This window comes from Mya arenaria, chromosome 17 (assembly GCF_026914265.1).
Source record: "Mya arenaria isolate MELC-2E11 chromosome 17, ASM2691426v1".
Classification (NCBI taxonomy): Eukaryota; Metazoa; Mollusca; class Bivalvia; order Myida; family Myidae; genus Mya; species Mya arenaria.
This window is the reverse complement of record NC_069138.1, coordinates 34,469,178-34,494,871: the sequence shown is the minus strand read 5'-3', so window position 1 is coordinate 34,494,871 and position 25,694 is coordinate 34,469,178. Positions and strand designations below refer to the sequence as shown.

Sequence of the window (25,694 nt, the reverse complement as noted above, 5' to 3'; positions counted from 1 at the left end):
GTGCAACCATGACAAAGGTCGTAACCCATGATTAAGAGGATTGTATAAGTCAACAAACATTAACATGAAAAAACGTATGTAATAACAAATTGTCATTTCGGAGTACTCCAAAAAATGATCATACTTTAATTCGTTACTGGATTCACGATTAGAAAAAAGACAATACACTTGTTTTTTGCTTAGCTACTTTTGTTGTATTTATGCCAAAAAAACATTTTTACACCATTAGTGCTAAATGTATTCCATTGGTCTTCAACGATTTCCTGTAAAATTCCCTAGAATGTAATTTGAAAAACAACAACAACAACCTCATAGAACAGAGGTTCAGCTTGGACTGGGAAAGCAATTTTAAATATTTTCTTTCATAAAAAATGTTCACCAAATCACCATAATATATTCTGTGCACTCTTGACAAGCATATAATGCGTCTCATAAACCTAGATCTCGAACTATAAAAGCAAAGCGTCTGATGATGTCAAAAGCCATGCGTTTAGAGAATAATCATATATTGGTGCAATGATGATATGACTATGATAATATGTAAGTGCTTGTTTCCCTTTCAGTACTAACATAAAATGGTAAAAAGTTCTTACCTTAAGTCTGTGATCTATTGCAGAAATGCGATCTTTGTGAAGAAGCATTAATCTAGCTTTTCGTCTATTTCTCCTATCCTTTGGTTGTGATTGTCTTCTGTTTATAAGGTCCCCAAGCATAATGCAAACTGGTAAACTACCAGAAGTGGATCGGTAAGGCTTTGAAAAGTTCTATTACTTGTTGGCTTGTACAAAACTTAAACGAAATTCCTCCAAATAAAAAAAAAAGTTTTTGATTTCATTTCCAGTTTTAGAAAGGTTTGTTTGTGAGTTGACGTATGCATGTATGGGAGCGATACAAAAATGCATTACATGAGATGAAAGATGAAATAGTAAGTACTGTAGTTGTTTTTAGTTGAGGGGCCGGGTAACTTTTGGACAGTTTTGTATATGCCCGTGCAAAGGGAACTGAATATCGATCAAGGAAATAAAATTAACTTTGTATGTATTGTTATTTATTCACGTTCATAAATACTTTGTTACAAACGATATAGCAGGTTTTAATACAAATCTCAGACAAAATCGTATCACTTATCCAAACTCTTGCAATGAAGTGATCTATACAATCTGTTTTAAAAAAAGAAAATGCGAAAGGTTTGTATGAATATATATATGGTAGGTTAAAAATTACTAAAATAATTTGTACATTACTAACTACAAAAAACATCTAAATACAACACAAAGTGTACGAGTCAACACAAAGCTAAAATGAACTTAAAATGAAACAAATTATAATTAAAAAAATATCTTTAAAACAAGTGATTTGTAAATCAACCAATTCCCTACGTTTTAACGTCATGGATTACTTTATTTCATTTTCTGTTTTTTACGGGTCATTAATTTATGGATGTGGACCTCTATGAGTGTTTGCTGATAAGCACCTTCAGAAATAGGATACGTAAATTACATAACAGGCTACATTACACGTATCTCTTATGACGGGGACTTACACGTATCTCTTATGACGGGGACTTACACGTATCTCTTATGACGGGGACTTACACGTATCTCTTATGACGGGGACTTACACGTATCTCTTATGACGGGGACTTACACGTATCTCTTATGACGGGGACTTACACGTATCTCTTATGACGGGGACTTACACGTATCTCTTATGACGGGGACAACTAAATGCAATAAGCTAACATTCAAAACAAAATAAAATACAGATAAGTCTCCAAAATAAATTATAATTTCAGGCGATATGACTACTTGTATTTGAGTTTCAAAAATATAAGTGAGATTTGCAAACAATATATATGTATTGGACAACAACATACATATCACAATCGAGCCAAAAGCTTAGCTAATAAAAATAATTAAATGAAAACAATCTAATATGAATATAAATCTGTGAGAAGTTCACAACACGTTATGATATGCATAGCCAAGAGAGTTGCTGAAACGACGAAATAAATATCAAGTTGATATCCACAACTTTATCAACGGATCGTTCTGTTTCGCTTATTTTTCAGTCTGGAAGTCAATCTTTGAGTTGGCCTTTTCCTGCAAAACAAAACAATAAGTTAGCATACGAATTAATTGTCATCTAATTCAATAAATACTTTAATGATGGATTAGATATCCATGTATATAAATGCATACAGTGAAGTGAGCGTTATCGCTCTTTTTAATCTATTCGTTCTATCCGCTGATTGCAAATACATATAAAGCCAAGCGGAATAACAACATTTTAGAATTAATACTGACCGCTCCCTTATCGTCGTGAAGTGTGTACTGCCCGCTCCCTACTCCCCACGATTTGCAGGTTGACTTTGGGGCAACGAAGTCATTTGGGCCAGCGTCATCCTCGAACGAGTTTGCATATATCTAAAAAGAATCAATGGTGTATACGATAATATCCTATCGGGCTAATAACGAACACATTTCAATTCATACAGATAATACCCCAAAAAGTGGGATAAATGTTGATGCATGAGAAATATGGGGGTATATGCTGCACGCAGCTATTAAGCTAATTATGGAAGAGTTATGTAGTTGTTTACTTGTTAACCCGCGAGATACTTCTTTATTTTCTTATTGTCTTCAATTTAAATCTGGCTCAATATATTTCAATTTGCTCTTATTGATCAATGTTGTGGCAAGTGTGAGATTGTTTACTCGTAAAACATAACATACCTTGATAGACTTGCCATGACTCAGCTTAAAGTTATCAGGCAACTTGAAGGAGGATTTGCCTTTAGGGTGTTTTCTCTCAAGACTCCAATTAGACATGTCGAAATCCTGAAAAAATATTCCTTAATAATTTTGCATTTCATTAACATGTACAATGAATATATTGCGGAAGGCAAGTTACCTGTAATTTGTAAGTTTTAAACTGCACGGAACATTTTAATATCATCAAAATAACCTTTGAAAATGAGTTTGCTCGTCACCTACTTCAAGGAGCTCTTTTATTTAAAACAGCAGTATTTTTCCGTGAAATATACTAGTCAAAAAGTACCTTGGAGCTGGATTCGTTCTTAAGCCTGACAAATGTCCCATCCTGGGCGATCTCGGCGATGGAGATGGCACATTTAGAGGATCTGGACACTCGGACCAGGCCGGTCGACTCGCTCATTGCTACGGAGAGATAAGGGGAGAAGATGAACACTTTGTAGTCCAGTTATTTATTAAATATTTCAACTATTACACTCATTTTATTATTATTATAATTAATGATTAATTGATAGATGAGGCACGGTGGTAAACCCACCATTTATTGATAATGGTTTTAATTGTGCATTTCTTGTTTGCCCCAGTGAATCAGTTGGTTGCTCAATTCTTGGACTGTTTCCTAGTTTTGCCTCATTAAACCAGATGCCTAATCGCTCTGGGATAACCAATTAAACAATATGGCAATTCAATGTAAAGTTGTTTCCCTTGCTTTGCCTCATTTCACCAGTTAGCCGCTAAATCTGCGATTATTTCCCTTGTTTTGCCTCATTTCACCACTTAGCCGCTAAATCTGAGATTGGTTCCCTTGTTTTGCCTCATTAACAACTAGGCTACTCAATCTTGGACTGTTTCCCTTGTCCTGCCTCGCTAAACCAGTCGTGAAAATGTATGTAGTCCCCTTTACATTATTAATACTCAAACCGAAGACTGGCGGTAATTGCATATGATCACATTTGTAGTGAAAACAATAGGATTATGCCTTTTAAAAATATCACCAATTTACAATAAATACGTTTTGTCTTATCTTTGTTCTTGAAAAAAGAATACATGATTTATCTAGCTGTGTAAAAGTTTTTACTGATACAATAGTCGGATAATTAGTGTTTTGCAAAACCAATTAATATTTCTGGAGAATAAATCATTAGTAAGGAGTGCTAGTATAAATATATAGATTTTCGAATAACATTCCTTTATGATCCGCTATTTTAACAGCCCGATATAACATTTTAATGCTATAAAATTTAACTATCTAAAACCAAACAATTAACCCACAACTAAACCAAACTAACAATGGTATAGCCCACAGCTCCATTATAAAATATTAAGAAAACTCTTTACAAGACCTCTAGACCTAGCCAAAACATATCTATTTCGGCAGATACAAACACATGAAACGAGAACACAAGAAGGATAGGAGAATATTAGGAATGTGTTAAGACAAATAAAACAAACAAAATAGTGCTTAATACTTACTTATATGCAATGGTTGGCCCGCTTTAAGGTTGAATGTTCAAAATGAGCGCGGATTATATGAAAATAGACATAAACCTCAGCTTTAGAATGAGATTCTACACCGCACATGTAACATACGTTATTTAAGAGGTAACGTATATTACACTGCATGCTTGAGTTTATGCTATATTACGTTTTCATGCATACTTTCTCCGTTTATCCAATGTTTAGGGTACAGTTTGTTAGATAGCTACTTCCATGAAGGTATGAACTTTCCGGTTATCAGTGACAAGACACTATTAAGGTACATGTACACATAAAAACATGATTTCGCCGTGGACGTTTTTCAGGTATCAGAAATTACTAGTAGCATGCAAAATTGACTCCCTTCACAATTAAAAGAAATTTAGATATTGGCCAAAACATATAAAAGCAATTCCAGTTAAGACTGTCATATCGTCTTTTTATGCAAAAACCACAACATTATTAATCTAGCATACAATCTTTAAGTATGAGTTAGTCAGGAGACTTTGAGACATGTACTAAACAATTAAGAGATATTGCAGTTTGATCAAAGAAATACACAGAAAAGAAAGTTTATTTTTAAGACGTAAGAAGAGGAGTCAAAATTGTCTACCTAACAGAGGAAAGAGGCTATATTTGAGTCTGGCACACACATGGAATAGAACGTTACCGGTATACGTTACCACTATACGTTACCATTATACTTACAAATTATAGGTTCTAGAACAGAAAGATATGGCTCTTGTATTATATTCTGGTTATGTAAATGATAGGAATATTATCGATAATGGCAAAAATTGTTTTTCAATGAAAATAAATCACTTGAAAGTTTGAAATTTTGTTTCAAATTATCGTTTGTGAATTGATGTGTATTATATATAAAAATGGTAAACTTAAACATATTCTGATATGGGATAGCAAAATTAAAGTTATTAATATGTAAGTGGTGCAAAATAAAGTGTGTGTGTGACAACATAAAAGTTGGGAGAACAGGGACATGTTAGAACACAATATGGAAAAAAACTCCGTTACCGCTAACGTTTGACTAATAGATTCTAGTACAGTCAGTAGTTTTACGAAACTGTAAGGCGAGGTGAAAGATGATAAGAACGTTATGTCCACATAAAATAACTGACTTTTCTCAGGGAAACACACACTATTAAGTACACATGGTAAAGTTTAATATGGAATGAGATTTTATGAAACCATGATGGTGTGAAGTGTTAGTATGGTATCATGCCGAGTTAGTTAATATAGCGACTATATATCTGCCAACCCATGGACAAAACATACACATCTCCTAGCAACATTCTCATACTTTATAACGAACAATTCTCAAAAACTCTTTTCAAATAACTTTTTTTCCAGATCTATCTTTAAATGGAACACGCAAGTTCAATGGGATAAAAAGTTTATTTGTATGAAGGATTATAACAAGAAAGCGTTTAAAACATATAAAACTACACAACAGCATTAAATTATCGGTTGGCGGTAGGCAAACCCGAATAAAAATTAAAACAACTTTTTCTAATATATCTAAGGCAGTAGAAATGAAACACAGATTCTTTTCTCACAGTTAGTCCATGTAAATATAAATTAAAATCTTAAAAACAACAAATAACAATGACAAATACAACTCACCAGGGGCGTAGTTTGGCTAAAAATGATGTGAAGGCCGATAATGATCTGGATTCGAGGTCCTCAATTTTTGTTCAGCTTAAATGTTTGAGGTGCATTTTAACGTAAATTTCCTTACAGTAAATATATTTAAAAGTGCACCGATTTCCTAACGTTTTAAGAACCTACACTTTCTATGACGTATATTTTCGGAATGAAAGTAAAGGCCGCGGCTACCATGGCCCATAAGAAGCTACGCCCCTGTTCATGTACATAGATATAATTGTGTATACACAGAAAAGCCTTTCTAATTCCAACACCAGTATGTAAGCATCATTCAAAAATTTAGTTTACATAAGTATATCATAAAATTAAACAGGAAAAATGCTACATTATATTGGTACTTTTATCTTTTTTTAATTATATAAAACAAATTATGCCCGCCTAACATAAAATAACTGCAACTATTTCAACACTAAGCATTGACAGTCAGCCATTTTTAAGATTTAATTTATATTTACAATCGGGATGGCAAGAAGTGTAGTCTACTAAGAGTAAAACTTTAACACAACTAGAACAGTATGTAAATATTCCAAATGTGAGTGGACAACTGAATGTTAGCGATATTTCGAAATATTTTTTTAACAAACCGGGCTTTTTCCTTGTTGGCTGTTGGCGCGAGTCTGGCTCAGAAGCCTTGGGATCTAAATAAGTAACCCATGTGATATCAGAAGAGAAATACCCATGTGATAACAGGAGTAATTATATCACCCACGTGATATCAGGAGTAATTATATCATCCAAGTGATATCATGCGTTATTTTAATACCCACGTGATATCAGGAGTCGTTATACCACCCACATGATATCAGGATTAATTATATCACCCACGTGATATCAGGAGTTAATATATCACCCATATTATATCACATGTTTAAGAAAATATTTCAGAGAGAATATCTGTCCAAATAATACTGAAGGCAAGTAGGTCGATATTTGTACAAATAGAACCATTACCAAATGCATGAGAATTACATATCTGACGTCATACACTGACAGTAATCTTGCCCAGGAAGCAATATAAATACAAGGCTTATCATGAATCTGGCTTACTAAAAGAAATAGGCAAAACAAAGGCTTAGGAAGACATTTTTAAAAGAAATGCTGATTTTGAATGTAATATAAGTCGATAAAAAAGTCACATGGTTTAACTGGAAAAATGCTACATTATATTGGTACTTTTATCTTTTTTTAATTATATAAAACAAATTATGCCCGCCTAACATAAAATAACTGCAACTATTTCAACACTAAGCATTGACAGTCAGCCATTTTTAAGATTTAATTTATATTTACAATCGGGATGGCAAGAAGTGTAGTCTACTAAGAGTAAAACTTTAACACAACTAGAACAGTATGTAAATATTCCAAATGTGAGTGGACAACTGAATGTTAGCGATATTTCGAAATATTTTTTTAACAAACCGGGCTTTTTCCTTGTTGGCTGTTGGCGCGAGTCTGGCTCAGAAGCCTTGGGATCTAAATAAGTAACCCATGTGATATCAGAAGAGAAATACCCATGTGATAACAGGAGTAATTATATCACCCACGTGATATCAGGAGTAATTATATCATCCAAGTGATATCATGCGTTATTTTAATACCCACGTGATATCAGGAGTCGTTATACCACCCACATGATATCAGGATTAATTATATCACCCACGTGATATCAGGAGTTAATATATCACCCATATTATATCACATGTTTAAGAAAATATTTCAGAGAGAATATCTGTCCAAATAATACTGAAGGCAAGTAGGTCGATATTTGTACAAATGGAACCATTACCAAATGCATGAGAATTACATATCTGACGTCATACACTGACAGTAATCTTGCCCAGGAAGCAATATAAATACAAGGCTTATCATGAATCTGGCTTACTAAAAGAAATAGGCAAAACAAAGGCTTAGGAAGACATTTTTAAAAGAAATGCTGATTTTGAATGTAATATAAGTCGATAAAAAAGTCACATGGTTTAACTTAATTTAGATCCAGTTTAAGGTCTATTACAAACATGTGCATCCTTTAATAGCAAAACATTGAGCAGCCGGTTATAAATGAAGCAGTTTTGTCGATATTGCAAAACACCATTCCATCCCTTGTTATGAAGCACATCCATCTTACATCAACATGTGTAAATACATTACTACATATCACCATGTAGCATATATAACTGCGCTGTGTCTAAAAGCAATTGTATACAATGTTCATTTGATATTTTTTTATAAATTTTATTAAAAGTCCATTCACTTAAAACACTAAGTGATGTAAGCGGTGAACGGGGGGAAGTGGTTTGAGGCTAGGGCTACCCGGCCTGCTTTAACTGACCACAAATTGATCATTATATTACCATGAACTAACCATGCTTTGACCATTATAAGAGACCATTAGATCTGACCATACATCGGTGAATATATCATGCTCAATGAAGTCGGTTAATGATTCTGGTGGAATCTGTGATGTTAGTTGAGATATATGCAAACTACACTAGGCCAGTATGTACAGACATTTATAATATGAAACAAAACAAAAAAAAAACAAGCGCAAACGGTCGGCATTCATGCAGCTGATGACAAGATCTCTTTTAAGCAGGGAAGGCCTACCAAAAACATATTATTTAAAAATAAAGCAAAATATGCAAATATTCTTTTTAAAGCAGGATCAGTTAAAGCAGACCAGGCAGTGGCGAACCCGCGCGCGGTCTCCTCCAGGATTACCAGAGGAAACACGCGGCTGAGACCAGCCCCCACCACCCCGCCACCACGCCCGAATGCCGAGTGCTTGGCGCCTTGCTACTAACTGGATTGTTGGCTTGAGGAGCCACCGCCGCTTCGGGAGGCGCTGCCGCCGCTAGACATGATGAGTGAAGACAAGTCTGCGCCGCCACCAGACTGCACATTCTGCGTATCTTCGATGATCCTCTTCATGCTGGAATAAAGACAGGTATTGGTCAGTTTTGGAGTAGACCTGATTGACCACTGGTCAGTCTGGTTAAAAGAATTGCAGGACAGTCACAAATGCCATTACTTTATTTCAGAGTAGCTGACATGTACCTGTGTTCTTACAGTCTGTGAAATGTAGTTCGTATACTTAACTATTATTCTTCAGTTATACATTCATATCAATAACTTAATATAAAAAATAAAGCAAACTATCACATATGAAACCAAACTTCGTTCAACTTATTTTCAGACTTAAATTATTTAAATGATAACAACATTTATCGAATGTATTACGTAGGTATTGAGTAGCCCAATACAAAAAATAGAAGGAAGTTATTAAGAAATGTTTGTGAAAGAACGGCGGAATGTGAAAACATTTAACAGAAAAAACAACAACTTATAATTATACAACTCAATAAAACTATTTTTTATGGGAAAAATAACACATGCACCCTAAACTTAATGTAACAAAATCTAATCCAAAGCTCATAAAAATACTGTATTGGTATCTTCGGCAATTTCACAAATAAAAATGGGTTTTTGGTAAAATGCAGTCATATAATTTTAACTGAATGGGTTTAATCTGTCCTTCACCAAACCTAAATCCAACCATGTAATTTTATTTTCACCTTTCTTGTTTAAGTAAAGTGTAGTATTCATTTCTAAATGTCAGTAATTTCTCATCGACACTAAAAGAAAAGAACACGAAGTCTCATTTTTCTACAATTGCTAAAACCATCGTTTGTTGACTACGTTTTCGGAACAAAACTACCCTTGTTAGTCGATGGCGATATGAGAACAAAGGGGCGTAACTCTTCAAACCAACCAAACTTACCGGTCTTGCTCTTTGTGACTGTGTGGGGAAAATGGATGTGATGAAAAAAACGTAATACAACTTAATTTTAAAACATTGCAATCAATCGCAAATGTGCAACACAAGTGGTTCTGTTATGACTACTTGAATAACTAAAACTACTTTTTTCAGGAGATAATGCACCAGTCATTTGTAACCACGGCTCCCCATGTCCGGGGAATAGCGGGGACTTTGACTTTCGGTCCAGCCAACCCCGGCTTAAATCTCCGCCCTGCGGGGACGACCAGATGGTAAAATCCCCGCCAAATAGGTAAGGCCCATTCACCGCTATATTTTTGCGAACACAAAACCACAACATTCACCCGGCACTGTGGGGCCACCTGCAAGGTAAAAACACGGCCCATTTCCCCGGCTATCCCCGGTATACCCCCGGACCTGGGGGCCGTGGTTACAATTGACTGTTGCATTATGCTAAGATGAACGTACAGGTCAAACGCGTGTGTGACAATCTTGACCATGCAATGCAATATAAGATGTCTAATAAGGTTTCAACGAACAAAGAATTGAACAGTGTGTGTATACCTCGTGATAAATTGCGTCATAAATGCTACGCCGGAAGGCAATTTTTATGCCTCGAAAAAATACTTTAAACAAAGATAGCTTTCCTATTTGTTCACCATTTTAAAGGAAACATAGCTTACGCCGCTGACAGAGCCCCGCCTTTGGTCTTTTACCAGAGTTTGATTGAGAGTGTAGTTTCTTAAAACACTTCGACAAACCGTTTCCCAATACGGCCGTCTGAAGGAGCACTGTCAAAAACATTTTTTTTGGAAATAGGTTTGTCGAAGTGTTCGATGAAACTATTCACCTTATCAAACTCCGGTAATAAAACGAAGGCGTGGCTATTTAAGCGGCTTAGACTGCCCTTTGTTGCATTCAAAATGGTGTACTTCAAGAAAAGTCAATCTTGTAAAAAGCTGCGAATAATGATTTCAAGTAGTAGGTTAAGAAATAACATTTGAAAATAACAAACGAATAAACTCATCAAATGATGACGTCAGCACTAAACGCACCTATTCTCCTCGCCCTCCAGCAATTTTCGGTAGCAGGAAATCTCGAGCGAAAGTGAAAGGTTATGTCCGCGCATGTTTTCAAGATCCGCCATCACGTCCGACAGTTCGCTACTCAGCGAGGACAGTTCAAGGCGCAGACTCGACTTCTCCTCCTCACATTCCTCGCATTGCTCTTCAAACATTCGCTTAAGATCCTCGAGTTCCTTAAGTAGACGGTCGTTCTGAAAAATATAAAAAAAATCTCGGTAATAGCTATCCTCGGCACCCAATCGTATCATAACCTATATGATACTCTGTGCAAATCAGCTGTAAAAATCTCGTACTTATGAATAATTAATAAGGTGAAATCCAGCCGCTTGATTGTGGAGGTGCGGAAATGGCCGAGAAGCTACGGATGTAATCTTGGTTCGAAATAATCCAATGAGAATTGTTAAATCTGCCAATAGCTCTTCACATAGGAGAGTCTTTCCTTTTTGTTATCGGCTATTTCATTGGTCAAAAATACTTATGAATATTCAAGATTTAGGATGTTTCCCTAGCCAATTTACCCAGGATATCGAGGATGGGTAATCGTCAAACCACCTTTTCATTTCTTAAAGGGAGGTTAAAGAAAAATGAGCATAGCTGTAGAAAGGCGATTGTCTTCTCTTTTCAAACGGTGATACAAGAAAGGGAGGTTATACGAAATAACAGTGTGTCGTTATGTTAAGGGGGATAATACGTAATGAGTTCAGGGATCACAATCTTAATCATAACATTGAGAAAATGGTTTGTCGTTCCTATAATAGATGATACTGAAATAGTGATAAGAAAATGATGTAAGTATTTTAAATGTTGTGGTTAAATGAATATTCCGACACGTCTGGAATTGAGCTGGGCTGGTATTCAATATTGGTCTTAACTTGATCTAAATCGATGTAGCTAATCGGATTACTTGTTATTTTAACTGACCAATATAGAGCATGAAGTCAATGATTTATGACCATAATATTAACTTAAGTAACATATTACCACCCCATATCTCTCAGGTGGTTTTTGTATCATGCACCAATTTCTCGAAACTTCTTAAGCTTAACAGGATTAAGCAGCTTATTTTAATAAACCAAAATAATACTAAAATTGAATTTTGATAAATGAAAAATGTTTTTTTTGTGATTATCATTATGATATTATCCAACTAAAGTATAAAAGCTTTTAAAGAAGTTAATATTATGCAATTTATTGAACACCAAAAAAATGAGCTTAGCTTAATCATGTTGTAAGGGACTTAAGAAGTTTTTGAAAAATCGGGGCCAGAGATATGTGAGTAAGTACTAACCCCCGGTCAATCTATACTGAAAAAGGGAAGTATCATATAGCTGGTCACAATTAGGAATTGTTATAAATAAGTTCGGCTTGTTTTGTGGCTACTTCTTCTTCCCTTTGCGGCAATAAATATGACCAGACGAACTCCTGGGAAGTCCTGGGCAAATCCACCGGAATCCACGGACGGGGATTACATTCTTATAACAAAGTACGATATAACTACACTGTGAATACGTACGTCTCTCTGTAGCTGGCTCATCTTGCCCTTCTGGTCCCCAATTGCGGACTTGAGGGTCTTGTTTTCGGTCTTGGTGACTGACGAATCCGTGTTGTCGCGGCGGTAGGCGTTCTCCATTTGCATAATCTGAAAATGAAGTAAATACTTGATTAGTTCTATATGTTTTTCATTAAAGATGCACTCTGATTCTAAAATAATATTTACCAGAATTAAATCGGTTGTTTTAATATACCTAAATGGATGAATAAATGTCAAAATCAATTATTTGTATGAAGGATATTGAGATTAATTTGAAAGATAGGTGCAGAAAACACGGTATTTCTACCTTCGTAGCACAGTGGATACTGCACTAGCCTGCAATTATGGCGACACTGGTTCAAACCCGGTCTCCGACTCGATTTGTTTTACATTTTGGTATGGTGTTTTTTTTACAATTATGATATCAAAAAGTAAAACATTTTATTAAATAATTGTCCTTCGTGACATGAGATTCGTTACAGAAAAACACTTTTTTTTTGGTGCCAATCTCGTGTACAGTCCCTTTAAGTATAATATATCTTCGTATACTCAAAACTTACCCTGTCCTGGTAGCGACGCTCGGTGGAATCGGTCATCTTGGCAAGCTGGTCGTTGTACTCAGCTTGTATGGCCTGGATGCAACTGCTGAACTCACTCTTCCACATCTTGGCGATGTCCGGCGTGACGGACTTGAAGCTGTCAAGCAGTTCCCGCAACTCTTCACACTCCTGTACGAGAACACAGTAACGGAACGTTATATATCCATAGGGAACAATGTGAATATACCACGTGATATATACGTCATAGTTGCTACGTCGGACGGAAACATTATGCTTCAAATGATTTTTTAGAGCAAAGATAACTATTCTCTTTCTTCAACATTTTGAATGAACACACCTGGGGCGGTAGAGGAAAAAGGTCGATACGAGAAAATATGATAGAATGTAAACAACAAAACATTAACTGACTTCAATGAGCTATTTTCGGACATCGATATTGAAAATAAAATAATGTGAAATAAACATGTAAATCATTTGACTTGCTTACATAAAATGAAGTGTTTCTTATCTTTATCCCGTTCTACGTCACATCTCGCGTGACTACTTACTGCGTTGAGCGTGTCACTTATGAACTGCCTCTCTTCGTCGGCGAAATCACGTTCATTCTCTGCCAGAATCTGCTTCGATACGGCTGCCTCGAAGTCCTGGAATGTACAATAGGGGATTTTACTTCTTATCACCTACAGAGGCGGCAAGTCTACATATTGAAATAAGGTGTCGTAAATTGTTTTAAATTTGGATAAAAAGATACGAACTCGAATCGGAGTTACTCATTTTGGGCAGGACACGATACGTATAAATTAAAATAAGAACTTTCTCCCACCCCAGATAAGTAGATCCAAATAGTTTGCCAAGCTTGAAATCCTTATCTTGCAAACGGGCAAAGATAAAAAAGTACCCGCATGAAAAACATTATTTCAAAACATTTTTACTTTTTTTGTGTTTACATGAGGTGGGATAAAAGGCATCTACCAAGGCAGCTCGTGTAAGATAAGTTAATTCCAACCCTAGCGAAGGGTGTTCGCGGGAATATGCTTATATTCATTTGATTATTCATGTTATTTGACAAAATTACCAGGCATTCGGTACACCTCAGTCGATTTCCACCAAACACAACCAAGGATGTATGCCAGTAGATGCGTAGAAGTAGTTTTTTATAATGAAAATACATAAGTTTAAATACTAAATTGAAATCACTAGGCCATTTACCTAACTCGTAGTTAAATGTAAAGATTTCGGACATTGTGAATCGTCCATTTACATTCGAGGTTGATTTCGATGGAAAATAACCGAGGCGTTCCGATTGAAATTCCCGGAAGATAATATCTACGTTGCGTTTGGCTTTACTTACATCTCTGATACGATCGGCTTCATCGCGGGCTCTCTGCACATCACTTTTCAGCATCTCATTATCCCTCTCGACGGTCTCGACTCTGCCCCTGAGACCGCTCAACTCTCCCTCAAGTTCTGAGATCAGCTGGGTCATTTTGTGAACCGAGGATTGGAGTTCTTCCTTCTGCTTTCTCACCGCGTCCAGTCTACAAACAAAAATGGAGACATTAAAAGGCATTCGGAACTCCTCAGCCATTTACCGGCATACATCCGAAGTTGTTTTCGATTAAATGGCCGAGGCAATTTAGCTTTACCACTTACATATTACTGTAGGCTACAAGAATGTTGGGGGCAGACACAATCTGTTACATTGAACGGTGACCAAAATCGTCAAAAACTCTAAAGCGGCCGTTTATATGGATAACATGAAGTAGTTGACCACACATGAACTGGAAGGACAGACGCACGGAATCAATCAAAAGGGAAAACTATAGTCTACAAGAACAATGACTGCCAGTCTACTAAATAAGCCACACGATATTCGATTGTTGGAAATGGCGACTGTGTGTGTTAATTCAAAAGTCACCGACCATCTAGATCCAACACCAGACTGCTGGATTAGCGCAAACAAAATACCAGTATGTCTGCTACACTCGTGTATAGAATAGGACAGAGAGCTTTTATTCGAACAGCTAATACCATGATTGCCTTTGCATGGCCTTTAAATGACCTCGCCATTTTAACATAGTTTATAAAGGTGGATATTATCTAAGTTCCTATTTGCTGCAGACAATTTCAATGTCATGCTTTGTTGGTTTGAAATTACATAATATGATATTTCGATTACTTAAAAGTTGTAATGTCATGCAGTGTGTTCTAATTGTATACGCAAAGACAAAAGTCTACATATAACATTAACTTGGCCCATATTTAAGAGTGCTTTCTTTGTTTTCCTCTTAACATTCTTACAGCGATATTCACATATACCGCATGTTATTTATTGAACGTTGTCATTGACAACACCGTACAAATAAGTTATAAGCCGGTAATGAATCCAAATGACGTCATCACTGTCATTATTCTAGATATAAGATGATTATGTCGGCTATAATCGTTAAACTACACTACGAGCATGTTTCACACATACATGTTTTACATTGATGTTAAACATGAATGCTATAATTAAATGCAGTCTAAATACATAGCATACAAATCATCATCATTTTATGAAAGTGTGGTAACAAAAACCTTCACACTAGAGGTTTCGTGATGCAAATCATGAAAGTGTTTCCATCAATTATGCATTCTAGTTCGATCATGCTGTTTGAGTTTATTGGCTGGTATCTCTTAATTTTATCAATGGCAATGTCCTGTGTTCTGATGTTTTATCGTGTAAAAACAAGGTCTCAAAGAGAATGGCAACAATGTCTGTACGTTACGGAAATTCAATAAATTTCCATTAGCTAAGCTTCTATGTGTTGTATAAAGCCAGTTGAATTAGATTTGCAACATTTCTTCTCTTCTGCTTCATATTTGTAAATGTCAAGTAACGCATTAATATGAGAAAAGAGAATTATCCACAAACATTTCTTAAGATGCTAAGAGGTCATTGTGAATATTCTCTTTGGTCCACCATCAAACCACACGGACTACTTCTTAAGGTATTCATCCAATGTACAAGAATATGAATTGTTGGAGCCGCTGACCTTATATAATTTTGATATCATTTGATAGCGTTGATAGTAGGACATGATACCTTTTCAAATGATTTCAAAGGTATGGTATTTCACCAGATATCAGTTTCCACCATTATCACCATTGTCTCAATAGATATTAAAGCTGCACTCTCACAAATTGATCGATTTGACAACGTGTTTTTTTTTCGTCTCAGAATCAGTTGATTTGGGCATCAATGCCTTCAATTCAGTCATATGAAATAACTCACAATAGAACAGATCTCAATTGTTTGGTTAACTGCCAAACAACTCATTTTTCATAAACCTTTAGTAACGCCTTTAGCCATAAAACATCAGTTTTCGAACGTTAATATGAAAACTACGATCTGCTCTTTTGTCAGCAGTCTTATATCACTGGTTTTCAGATATTAAAGCAAAAATTTGCTTATTCAAACACAAAAAAAATGTATAAAAAAGTTGCCAAAACATTAAATCTGTGAGAGTGCAGCTTTAAATTGCTTGGATACCTTGAGCAGGACCGAGCCAACGACTTGCTATGTAGGCAGTTTAATAAGGACAATGCGTCTTTATGAAAGTCTACGCTTTGAAATAGATTTTATAGCTCTACATATCATATATCGCTGGTTTATGGTAAGTCATTAAATTGCACAGTTTATGTTCAATAAAATGACCTTCGGTTTCTGGTATTAAAGGGGCTATACACCGTATGATGAAATAGCGAAAACAAATGTCGAAAACTGAAACTTGGTATCGATGTCAATGCATTGAAACTAATTAACTGAAGTAGCACATAGTTTACAATTAATTTATTTTTCGCAGTTTTTTCGTATTTTTCTTATTAAAAAAAGATTACTAGGTATGTATAGTGAGTTCATTCTTATGCGTGATTGGCTAGTCGATGTTAGAACGTGATATTACAAAGATGAGGTATATATCTTAAATATTCCAATGGTTTTATGGTCAGCCTTCGTAACAGAGTGGATACAACACTGGAGTGCAATTTTGGTATGTTTTTTACAATTATGATATCAAAGAGTAAAACATTTTATTAAATAATTGTCCCGAGATTCGTTTTAGAAAAAAAACTTTTGTTGGTGCCAATCTGGTGTATCGTCCCTTTAAAGGCGTGTCCTAATTTGGTAGGGGGATTTTAAAGAAACCTGTTGCGGCGGGGGGGGGGGCAGTAACTGCTGCGCGTCATTTATAGTAGCTAAAGCAAATTAAGGGTGCACAAGTGGGTGGGGAAGGCCAAAAATTAAAACTATTATTAATTTAGTACATTTGGATACATTTTGCTCATTTTTCAATACATTAATATTTAAAATACTATATTTTCATTAATGGCATATTTCAGTATGAATAATATTGCACATGGAATGATATACGGCTCTTTTCAATCGTTTAAGTTTACAAAACAGGTATCGTTTCCGATGTTTAACCACACGTAAAAGAGTGGCGTTCATTTAAGTGAGAAAAATGCTGACATGTAAATTGATATACAAATAGTGAAAATGAATACACGAGATAGGCCTTCTTTCTCAATGGAAATCATTTGTTTAAAGAAAATAGAAGCAGTAAGGTTTTGCATTCCATATGTAACCTAATCCATTTAACGTTGTGTGTCCTAGGTCAAGGTAAAATCTCGTATTAACCAGTATAGAAGTGTATTCATTTACAAAATATTTTTTGCACAGATGTTTTAGGGGTTTTTTTTAAATTTATTTGAGCTCGATTGTGACGAAAGCTGATAATTTATAAGATAACTCTCGAGTCTGTTTCCTGGGCATAAACCAGTACTGGGTCCTTTTGAGGGGCTATGAGAAAGTACCCCTGGTGGGGATCGGACCCACATCCTTGGATGAGAGCCAGACACCTATACCACTAGACCACTCCCAGCCATTCACAGATGTTTGAGGAATCCAAAGAGCCAAAGAAGAAACTCATATGTAATATAAGTATTTATATATTTATAAGTGTCCATATCAATGTATAGCAAGAGCCTTTCTTTAAGATGTTCATATTGACAGAGATGAATGAAAATTCCTATGATAATTTAACGCTGATTGGCACTTCAATTTTAAATACATGTGAACCCCGTTGGCTCGAACTCGCTTGGCTCGAGTTCCTCGCTGGCTCGAACTGGAATCAAAGGCCCGAATTTATACTGAGGGTAAGCATAACCGCTTGGCTCGATTTTCCCCAGGCTCGAGGTATTTTCGCCGGTCCCTGGGAGTTCGAGCCAACGGGGTTCGACTGCACATGCACAATTATACGAATATAGATGTAGACTTCATTCATAAAGATATATCGTGTTCCCTTTTTTATCAGTTTATTAAATAGAACATTGATAAAGTGTTTTAGTATTTACAAATTTATTTTAGCTCGATTGTGATGAAAGCTAAGTTTATAGAATCACTCTCGAGACCGTTGCCTGGGCAGAAATCAGTACTGTGTCCTTTTTGAGATGCCATGAGATAGTTCTACTGATAGGGACCGAACCCACAACCTCTTGGGTGAGAGGCGGACACCTATACCACTAGACCACTCTCACCTAAACATAAAGTGTTTTGAGCAAGTAAACTGTTGCTTACTATGTGGATGTTATAATGGAGCATAATCGTAGTCAGTATTTATCATTCATGTCGTAAATAATAAATACGGACCTTGATTAATTGCTGTCTCTGTCGCCTGTGATATTTATGGGGATTTTTCGTCACAATGTATATAAGATACTTAAATTGGCGCATTAACTTATGATTACACAAGTCTTCTCCTTAGTAGCTAGACATGCTAGTTGAGCACATTTAAATAAGTATGGCGTTTAAGTCATTTGACTGGGTGTTTAACTGCCTTGTCATCCCCTGGGTCACAGCAATGTGAAGGTCAAATGTATTAATATATAAGTACTTTTCAAAATTTGCAAACGCAGCGAAGTAAACAAGCTGTTTTTGTAAACATACACCCAGTTTTATTTGGAATGCTTAGCAAAAAATGGAAATTGTGGTTAAGATTAAATGATAACCAAAACCAGATGTTCTCTACCAGCGGCGGCCATTTTATCATTCAATCGGACAATATCGGACAAGTGGACGGCCATTATTTACAATTATATTATAGAGAATGTATAAAGAAGCTGTTGTATTTTTTCTTCTTTTAAAAGTGTACAATTTAGGAGTTAAATTATTACTGCTATCAGAACAGAATGAAAAGTTAAAGAGAAGTGCGTTTGTTTGTTACATATGACAGCTTAACGATTACAAAGAAATATATTATCACAATGATAGCATTGTACGCCGACAATATGCTGACAGTCTATTTAACCGAAATAACACAATAACAGACAGGTAAGCAAACTTTTCAGCCTTTCACAGACTAGATACACAAGAAACCTAAACAAATATGTCAAGGGGCGCTGCAAGCACCGTAAATGAAAAACAAACAATGCTTTAAACAGTTTTTACTGCTTGTTAACGTATACATAGCAATCGTAACTACTCGGCCATCTCGGCAAGCACGGAGTTTGGATATTATCCGAGGGTGTTCCGATTGGTATTCATAGCAATCGTAACTACTCGGCCATCTCCGGCAGGCACGAAGTTTGGATATTAGCCGAGGGTGTTCCGATTGGTATTCATAGTTGTAGCATGTTCTTGTTGAAGTGGATAACAAGTAATAAATTCTTACAAGGGCATTGTGTGCGTATACCTATCAGCATTTTTCTTAAAGTCTGATATTTTATTGTCATTCTACTAAACCTTAGTACAAATAGACGAATCATATATGTTGCAAACTCAAGTACACTTGTTTGTGTATCAATAAAGTATACAGACACCAGCAAACATAATTTCCATTATGATTTAATTTATTATTGTAAAGAATTGGGGTTTTGATCTAAATTTACCTATATGATTTATTACTCCGACAGAAAACTTAGTCATCTTATGTTTACAGAAATTGAATTTCATGGTGTGTTTTTGCAATTTTTCAAAATGACGCATTCACTACCAAATGTAAATAACTTGAATGTGAATACACATCGATATTTTGAAACATATTCGTTTTAACCTAGAAAATCCCCAATACATTTGATACCTATAACTTCCTCGTATTTACGTGTTGGTGTGTATGTATATAAGTACCGGTATGTTCTAAATCAATAATTTATGTTTGTCAATTAATCGAACTTCTGTGGTAATGTATTTGTGTAATCATAATTATTTATACCTGTTTTATTGCTTTTAATCAAACTCATGTTTGACATGCCAAAATATTACGAAGAAACGTTGACATTAGTCAGAGTATGTATACTAATACATGAAGTAAAAAAAGGGATACGAATGTACAATTTCATTTTTCCACACACTTTTGCATGAACTTACGTCAGCTTAGATCTATAACATATATAAGTAATGCATGGAGGTGGGAAGTTTTAAGTAAAACCTTTAAATAATAGAATAACATCTTATCGACTTAGTCACCAAAAATTGCATTGATTGCCAATACAGAAGCTTTTGAACTGTCTGGCGAATTTTGGGACGTGTATAGCTTAGCTATTTAAAACATGCTATAAACTTCAGCATTCTTATATCAGTGCCTTATACGTTGTGTCATATTTAATTAAGCCCCAGACTTGTTTTATAATTCTCATGCCCATTCATGGTTTAGTTTAATATTACTTTAATACCGGGCGCTTTAATAAACAGACACTAACATCGCTCTTTGAACTTCAAATTAATGAATACGCTATTACTTATCAAATACTTATATATAGGCGTAAATAAGGATTACCTCCACAGGGTTAGAACTTAAATGAAGGATTTACCATATGTGTGGCATTAATTCGGACATGCTCTTACATGTTCAACAGTCTCTTTAAGAGACACGACCGTTCTCTGGCAGGATAATAAATTGTTTGGTGTGTAATAAATTTTCAATAACGTTCGTAAGGGGTGCGGTTTAATAACAACCAGATGAGAAGAGTTTGAACCGACAGTGAGTTTCAGTCACACATACCCAAATCAAAATTGAGCGCTCTTACAAACAAAGAAACAAATGTGTATTTATGACAAAACCGACCGAGAAAATAACCGAATACTTGCAGAACACTTATTCTATAAATCTTGAGCAGATGCTTCTTAACTAATATATTTATATCCTTTCAAATGACCTTGAACTACATAATTTAAAAAGGCAACAGGTTCAGATAATAAAGAAGGACAATTCCAAGAATGACCAAACTTCAACATGGTATTCGTAAATTGGTCATCTAAATTCTACTTCCAAATATATATATATATCAGTTAAAGGAAGTTTAAATTCAAAGAGCACTGCAAACTATGTCGGTGAACATGACTCTTACAACTCCTTTGGATACTACTGAAGGTCAAGGGCGAGTAATAAAGGTCAATTTAAAAATGGAAGATTATTGGTAAAAGATAAGTGATCAGACAATGAAATCTAGGTCAGATAATGAAGGTCAATTTCGTATAGCAAAGGTCAATGTCGAATGCTGAAGGTCACACTTACTCTGCGTCTTTGGACTCGACCTTGTCTTCAAGTGCAAGAATTCTAGCCTGCAGGGGAGCGATCTCCTTTGATAGTGTCTTGATTGTATTCCTTGCCTCATTGAGTTCGTCTTCGTATTCTTGCTTGACCCGGTCCTGGGTGTAACCCTTCATCTTGCGGAGCCGGTCAATCTCCTCCGTCATTGCCTTGTTGCACGCCTCCATGTACTTCACCTTGTCGATGTAGGAGGCCAGCTTGGAGTTCAGGTCGCCCAGATCCTTCTTTTCCTTCCCGCGCGTGTTCATCACCGTGGCAACGGACTCCTTGGATACCCTACCCGCCTCTCCCATAGACCGGGTAGGTGCGGAGAACGATGATTGGACGACATTTCTGCGCATCGTACTGCTGGATCCCAGACTGCTTCCAAGCGACATTCTAGATCCCGGTGTGCTCCTCTGGACGATGACTTGAGTGGGACCCATGGACTGGCGCTTCCGGGTGGTTTCGATGGTTGTTTGAACGGACATGGTGCTGTCGTTTACCTGCAAACACACGAGGCGTTAAGGTTATATATATATATATATATATATATATATATATATATATATATATATATATATATATATATATATATATATATATAATTGATATGAGCCTGTTTTTTGTAACATGAGTTCCAAGTTTCATATGGATACCTTGTCAGACCCGTGTTTAAACGGTGTCTTCAATTCTCATATGTGGAATTTCCCATTTTTGAGACGTTTACGCATTTAAATTTCAAAATTTGCAGAATTTCACGTGTTTAAATTTCCCAAATTGAAAAGGCTCGGCTTCTTCACAATTTTGGGTGAAAAAGCCTTGCGACGTATCATATAATTCCACTTCCTCATGAGGCCTAAAAAAATATGTCTGTTTCGGGTAACCCGACCCTACCTATAAAAATGCGCCGACCCTAACTATTTTTTTCCGTTTCTGAGCAAAAAAATATTTGTTAGCGAATAGAGAGTTACTGGGGGCGAATAAATGCAGATTTTAATCAGAATTATTGTAAATATGATAAAACAAAGTCAGGCAATAACAGTAATGTAGGAAAGACTGCCATGTGCAAGAAAACACTCTGAACTTACGACAGATTTTGAAAAAATAAAATAAAAAATCTCTACCTACCCTACCTAGAAATTTTGGGAAGGTTACCCTAAACAATTTTTTTTTGGCCTGAGTAAAAATTGTGTATCTTTTCTTAACCACGTATGTTACAGTAAAAGACTTCCCTGGCGCCAGTAAGTAATTGATCACATTAAATGTTGCCATATATACATGAACTAGGATTCAGAACCAGACGTGATCGATAATCGGGAGAAGGAAATTAAGCCTGCTGTCTGGTTACAGGGGCGTACAGGAAAATGTGCCTTTCACAAGTGGTGACCGTCTGATTTCCAAATAAAGTCCCCTTAAAGATGCACTCTTACTCCCAAATAAGATTTACCACAACTAATAATATTGTTTTAATATTCCTTTAGGGATGAATAAATGTCCAAAACAATTGTTCTTATGATGGATACCGGGTTTAATTTGAAGGAAATGTGCATAAAACACGGTATTTCTACCTGATGAGACTATAGTAGATCACAGGATTGAAATCCATTATACCCTAAAAACCCGTTGCCTCGAACTCGCATTAACCGAACGAAAACGTCCGGCTTATGCAACTTCGAGCAAAACAGAAATTACCCTTTCCATGCTTTTACACGAATAAGTGTTTATTTGCTATATGCTTTGTATAACAATTCTATGTTATTCCTTGAAACAGTCAATACAAATCCAAAGAGTATTATGTCATGGATTAAAGCTGCACGCTCACAGATTTACCGTTTTTCCAACTTTTTAATTTTTTGTCTTGGAATAAGCGATTTGATGAAAGACTGCTGACAAAATATCACATCGCAGATTTTCATATTTCCATTCCAAATTAAATGTTTTATGGCTTAAACCGTTATTAACAGTTAAAGAAAAAATGCATAAAACATCTATTTTGGGACGGAAATATGAAAAGCTGCGATCTTATCTTTTGTCAGCAGTCTTTTATCAGAGATGGTTTGCAGATATTTTCGCAAAAAAATTCATCATTCTAAGACAAAAAATAAAAAAAAAGTTGGCAAAACGTTCAAACTGTGAGAGTGCAGCTTTAAGACAAGATGTAGTTTCAATTCCAGTGTATATTGATATATGCATACAGTAAATGTTTTGTAAAAAACACACACTAACTCCTGACTAATGACTTTTTTCTCCTAACATTTAATAATGATGTAGCATCCAGAAGCCTTTGAAAGACACCGCGGTTCATTCAACTGATGAATACTTAAAAAGGCCTTTTAAGTGAGCTCAATTCATCAGATGGGCTATTATGGATTATTAAACACGTACATATGCAAATGAAGTGAATTTTGTATTTGACTGATCACGACATTAAACTTAATGCAAAAGTTGTTAAGCGGGGTTCTATAAATAAAAATTAAAAATCCTTGAACGTCCTTGACGTTATGTGCCACGTCAGCTGAAATTATTGATAATTACGTAAACGCAACGTGTGGCTATCCTCACTAGTTCGACCTCGCCTTGAAGTTACATTTATTACATCAACAAAATAAAACAATGTGATTATTCTGTGTTATGATGACACTAATGATTATGTATATTATTTATGGGGGTACTGATATTAATTAATCGAACAGAAACATTGAATTATATTCCGATTATACAATTGTAAAATGTGTACATGTAAGGCACTCAGATTTATACAAAAAACATCGTTAGTTGTTTGTTTTTTCCTTAAGGTCTATGTATTTTTTAACATTTATGATTTTTTTTGTATCAATAAGATTCGTAAAGTAACCAAACTTATCATATTTGAACGCAACTAATTTAATACAAACCAGACTTAAATTCCATTAGCTATTTCAAAACTGACATTAAAGGAGACAGACATATTTCGCTTGTCAGGAAAGAAACAAGATTTATATTTTGGTACCCAAGATTAATTGGACGCTAATTTCATTCTTTATTTACATTTGCACATTACAATAATTTTATGCAAACACTGCCGTGCAAAATTAGGTTTAAATTGCCGACGCGATAAGAACTGGACAAAATATTCATTACTTAAGGCAAGATTAACTTTACTTAAAAGAAATAATCAAACGCAATACAAAGAAGTGAACTTATATGAATATTGTTTTTAAATTATTAATGCTGATGGTCCTTTATGAATGGTCAATTAAGTATACGTATTTTTACCTTTCTCGTTAAATATTGATCAAGATTATTTTGTATATTTAATAACCAACAAATACAATAAATAAATGTTAAACCTTTTAACAAAAACAACAACAATTGATCAATTAATTTTCAAAATATATATATATAAATATATTTACCTTTTATTTGGGACAATAACGAATAAATTCCCGAAACAATATATATTCCCGATATACTTTATTCCAAAACTGCAGAAATGCACTTTTTTCCGTGCAAACGACGCTCTCTCAACCCAGAATCAATGCGCGCTTACTCAGCTCGGGTCTCTACAACGCTGGCCACGATAGTGCTGACGCGTCTCGCTTGATATTTTACTTTAAAAGGTAAATTTGCTTCTGTGCAGCAAGCCGTGGAGAGACGAGCGATGTGATTGGTTAAAGCCGCTGCAATAGCTAATAGTTTACCATTTATTACTTAAAACCGGTTCAACGTGTTTGCGCACAATTTTGGTTAATCAAAAACACTCTTGAATCTGCTTAAGAGGACCGAAAATACAAATCCTACCTTAAATGCGCTAAATCATTAAAATTCCTTCAAAAAATAGTCAAAATACACATAAGATATGCAGATTAAATTGTGATATTTTATCCGATTTCACTCTTTGAATGGAAATCGATACAAGTTTTGGATAAGTTTAAGTCCGATATTTATTAAAGGAGAAATCTATATTTGCTTGTATCTTGATAAAATATATTGCCTATACATGTACATGTGAAAGCGTTATGGTTCACTCTTGTACAATAGTCACGGAGCGTATCTTGATCTGATCTGCAAACGAATATGAAGACAGCCACATTAAATTACTTAACAGGGAACTTCTGAACAAACAACGAACAATGATCTCGAAGAATGAATGGAAATTGGTGTGAAACTTTTGTTAGGTATTATCTATATACTCCTGTGAATTTAATGTTAAAGGTGAAACTCATTTTAATAACATGCTTTAAGGTATTATGACTTT

At 35.3% G+C, this 25,694-nt stretch overlaps 1 protein-coding gene across 2 annotated transcripts in view; it reads right to left on the bottom strand.

Moving 5' to 3' along the window:
* The window catches only part of LOC128224683 (70 kDa neurofilament protein-like), a 35,567-nt gene extending 10,542 nt beyond the window's left edge, over positions 1–25,025 (bottom strand). The window contains exons 1-12 of one of the 2 annotated variants that reach the window (XM_052934651.1): positions 24,853–25,025; positions 21,440–21,960; positions 14,236–14,422; positions 13,433–13,528; positions 12,885–13,052; positions 12,307–12,432; positions 10,764–10,984; positions 8,735–8,862; positions 3,061–3,179; positions 2,736–2,840; positions 2,307–2,426; positions 1,027–2,102 (exon numbers count right to left, since the gene is read on the bottom strand). In XM_052934651.1, the coding sequence (XP_052790611.1) occupies positions 2,061–2,102; positions 2,307–2,426; positions 2,736–2,840; positions 3,061–3,179; positions 8,735–8,862; positions 10,764–10,984; positions 12,307–12,432; positions 12,885–13,052; positions 13,433–13,528; positions 14,236–14,422; positions 21,440–21,945 (1,818 nt within the window). In that variant the 5' untranslated portion in view covers positions 21,946–21,960; positions 24,853–25,025 and the 3' untranslated portion in view covers positions 1,027–2,060. Of the gene's footprint in view, positions 1–1,026; positions 2,103–2,306; positions 2,427–2,735; positions 2,841–3,060; positions 3,180–8,734; positions 8,863–10,763; positions 10,985–12,306; positions 12,433–12,884; positions 13,053–13,432; positions 13,529–14,235; positions 14,423–21,439; positions 21,961–24,852 lie in introns of those variants that run through there. The other variant, XM_052934652.1, reaches the window with a different exon arrangement.
* Positions 25,026–25,694: the final 669 nt, after the last annotated feature.